The sequence below is a fragment of the Salmo trutta genome, chromosome 24 (genome assembly GCF_901001165.1).
Source record: "Salmo trutta chromosome 24, fSalTru1.1, whole genome shotgun sequence".
Lineage (NCBI taxonomy): Eukaryota > Metazoa > Chordata > Actinopteri > Salmoniformes > Salmonidae > Salmo > Salmo trutta.
Genome location: NC_042980.1, coordinates 19,548,905 through 19,552,894, shown reverse-complemented (window position 1 = coordinate 19,552,894; position 3,990 = coordinate 19,548,905). Strand labels below are relative to the sequence as shown.

At 43.4% G+C, this 3,990-nt stretch overlaps 1 protein-coding gene across 1 annotated transcript; it reads right to left on the bottom strand.

Moving 5' to 3' along the window:
* Nucleotides 1-371: 371 nt before the first annotated feature.
* Nucleotides 372-3,990, bottom strand: LOC115161489 (uncharacterized). Its single transcript, XM_029712470.1, has 5 exons — nt 3,975-3,990; nt 3,606-3,674; nt 3,216-3,515; nt 1,397-1,501; nt 372-1,284 (listed from the first exon to the last, which is right to left on the bottom strand). Exons 1-5 carry the CDS (start codon nt 3,988-3,990, stop codon nt 1,013-1,015), a joined length of 762 nt encoding a protein of 253 aa, XP_029568330.1. The 3' UTR covers nt 372-1,012.

Here is a 3,990-nt window from a genome sequence, read left to right as displayed (position 1 = left end):
TTATTGCTTATGATTTCTGATTGCATGAGACTATCTAGTTTCCTTCTCTGACCCCCGCCACCCTGGGGTTGACGTATTATTTGCATTACAAGCTCGAGGGTCCTATCGGCTATGATGGATAAATTTGATTGAACAAGTCGTTCCAGCAGGGCTATAAATTGTTCAAGATCTGCAGCATCATTAGGTAAAACAAGAGATACAGTATTTTGCATGCTATCTCCACAAATTTCAAACTGTAAGACGTCACGAGGTTCACCATAAGCTGTTGCCCTGTCTAACAGTTCGTCCAGAGTATCCAATATCATCACATAAAACACCGCATAGTCAAGATTCTGATTCAGCCATATGAAATTGAAAAACTGTTGAATCTCTGTATTGCTGAATTTATTTCGGTACACAACCTGGACATTTCTATCAAGACCATCTCCCTCCTGATTTATTAGACAATTTTCCAATTCCTCAAAAACCTTGTATTGCGTTTCAGACTCTTCGGGCCTGGGAGTTAATGGCGGGGTCTGTGTGGGGTCCGGTGTAGAAGATCTTATGCTCTCATTCATTTGGTTAATTAAGGATTTGAGTGCGTCAGGGATCTGGGATACCGGGTTTTCATCGGTCGTCCTGGACTCATTCATATGATTAATTAAGGCTATGAGTTCGGCAGGAATTTGGGATAACAGGTTTTTACCTATATGAATTATGTCTGATCTTACCCCAGCCTCATTCATTTGGTTAATGAAGGCTTGGAGTTCGGCAGGAATCTGAGATAACAGGGTTTCAACTGTCTGAATTATGTCTGTTGGCTCATCCATTTGGTTAATTAAGGATGTGTGTTTTTGTGGTATTCTGGAAGGATCCATGTTGCATATAGGTTTTTAGCGCATGCATTTGCGTTTTTTAATCGGATTGTTGTTTAACAATCGTGGCATTGTTCTATGCCAGGAGGATAGATCTTGACTGTATTGCCGCTTAAGTAAAGCCACCATTCATTTGTGTAGCAAGACCTTTCTGGATTTTAGAGCCCCGTAAAAGGCTGTGAGAAACCTAGCTCGGGTGTTTCTACCATAGAATTGGCTGAATGAAGAAGGCTGGCTGAATCAAGGAGGCTGGCTGAATCAAGAAGGCTGGCCGCCTCGCACAACATCAAGTCTTCTACCTCTGAAATGTCATTTAAAACATTGAAATCATCCGGTTTCAGTGTTTTATTGTGAATGTCCGGTGCGCCGAAATCCTCCGCGTGCTCTCGTTGTGTATGGTCGTCTCTGCCGTTATACGCCGGGGAGGAGTCTGAAAGAAAAATAGACATACAAAATAGGTTATTAAACATAAAATATGAGATAAAAATGTCAAATACATTTCAGATATAATACTATATATTAACAATATATGATGAAATTACCTCGGCTTTTTTGACGCTGGCTGTTCTGACGAATCGTGGATACCGTGGGCTCAATACTTTTTTCACCATGCATTCCAGATTCTACCTGGCGTGTATCGTCGGAGTCTGAAAAAACATTATTTGTCATTGTTTTAACATATTCAATCATAAAAATGTATAAATAATAATAAAATATGTATAACTAATAACATATATATATATATATATATATATATATACACTGCTCAAAAAAATAAAGGGAACACTTAAACAACACAATGTAACTCCAAGTCAATCACACTTCTGTGAAATCAAACTGTCCACTTAGGAAGCAACACTGATTGACAATAAATTTCACATGCTGTTGTGCAAATGGAATAGACAACAGGTGGAAATTATAGGCAATTAGCAAGAAACCCCCAATAAAGGACTGGTTCTGCAGGTGGTGACCACGGACCACTTCTCAGTTCCTATGCTTCCTGGCTGATGTTTTGGTTACTTTTGAATGCTGGCGGTGCTTTCACTCTAGTGGTAGCATGAGACGGAGTCTACAACCCACACAAGTGGCTCAGGTAGTGCAGCTCATCCAGGATGGCACATAAATGCGAGCTGTGGCAAGAAGGTTTGCTGTGTCTGTCAGCGTAGTGTCCAGAGCATGGAGGCGCTACCAGGAGACAGGCCAGTACATCAGGAGACGTGGAGGAGGCTGTAGGAGGGCAACAACCCAGCAGCAGGACCGCTACCGCCGCCTTTGTGCAAGGAGGAGCAGGAGGAGCACTGCCAGAGCCCTGCAAAATGACCTCCAGCAGGCCACAAATGTGCATGTGTCTGCTCAATCGGTCAGAAACAAACTCCATGAGGGTGGTATGAGGGCCCGACATCCACAGGTGGGGGTTGTGCTTACAGCCCAACACCGTGCAGGACGTTTGGCATTTGCCAGAGAACACCAAGATTGGCAAATTCGCCACTGGCGCCCTGTGCTCTTCACAGATGAAAGCAGGTTCACACTGAGCACATGTGACAGATGTGACAGAGTCTGGAGACGCCGTGGAGAACGTTCTGCTGCCTGCAACATCCTCCAGCATGACCGGTTTGACGGTGGGTCAGTCATGGTGTGGGGTGGCATTTCTTTGGGGGGCCGCACAGCCCTCCATGTGCTCACCAGAGGTAGCCTGACTGCCATTAGGTACCGAGATGAGATCCTCAGACCCCTTGTGAGACCATATTCTGGTGCGGTTGGCCCTGGGTTCCTCCTAATGCAAGACAATGCTAGACCTCATGTGGCTGGAGTGTGTCAGCAGTTCCTGCAAGAGGAAGGCATTGATGCTATGGACTGGCCCGCCCGTTTCCCAGACCTCAATCCAATTGAGCACATCTGGGACATCATGTCTCACTCCATCCACCAACGCCACGTTGCACCACAGACTGTCCAAGAGTTGGCGGATGCTTTAGTCCAGGTCTGGGAGGAGATCCCTCAGGAGACCATCCGCCACCTCATCAGGAGCATGCCCAGGCGTTGTAGGGAGGTCATACAGGCACGTGGAGGCCACACACACTACTGAGCCTCATTTTGACTTGTTTTAAGGAAATTACATCAAAGTTGGATCAGCCTGTAGTGTGGTTTTCCACTTTAATTTTGAGTGTGACTCCAAATCCAGACCTCCATGGGTTGATAAATCGGATTTCCATTGATTATTTTTGTGTGATTTTGTTGTCAGCACGTTCAACTATGTAAAGAAAAAAGTATTTAATAAGATTATTTCATTCATTCAGATCTAGGATGTGTTATTTTAGTGTTCCCTTTATTTTTTTGAGCAGTGTATATATAATGGCTTCATACCGTGTCCATAGTGCGCCGTTTCTTGAAGCAGCAGGTTTCCAGCCCAGTAACACTTCTCGGGCCGGAGTGATTCTGCGCAGTGCACTTGTGCCTGAGTTGTGCATTGCGTCTTTGGGTCTCGAATATGGCACGAGTGGCTGGAGGTTCCCGGGGGAGTTGATGGGACGAGTATAGCATCGGTTCTTGGTGGGTTTGAAATAACGTTCGTACAGAACTGGCGAATATTGTCTGTTTCACCTGCTTCTCCGTAGTCGTTCAGAGTCCATAATGCAGCAGGGATCCTTCTTGACGGACTGTCAGCTGTAAACACAAAAATAGCTTTAAATATAGTGTGCACACTTTTTGTTTTTAATGTATAAATATTCTTATGGATTTTATTATTGGACTTACGTCGAAAATAGTGTGATGGGGAAGGGCTTCGTAAATGATCGGGCGCAGTTTGCTTCTGAGAATCCCCGTCTTACGCTGTCGGTTCCCAATCAATTATTCCCGGTAGCGACTGGGTAAAGGAAGGATATCCTACAAACGTTAGATAATATTAACATATATTTATACGAAATATATACATTTTAACTTATAAGAATACATGCATTTGACATATTCCCTAAAAAATCATTGTCCCCCCGTTTTAGAATATCTGTTAAAAAAATATATAACTCCTGTTTAATATTAGAACAATATCTAATTGTAATATCCAAACAATTCCCCGAAAAAATACCTAACACCTCCAAATCTAATATATTATTTTCACTAACTCACCTTCAGAAAGCTCCAT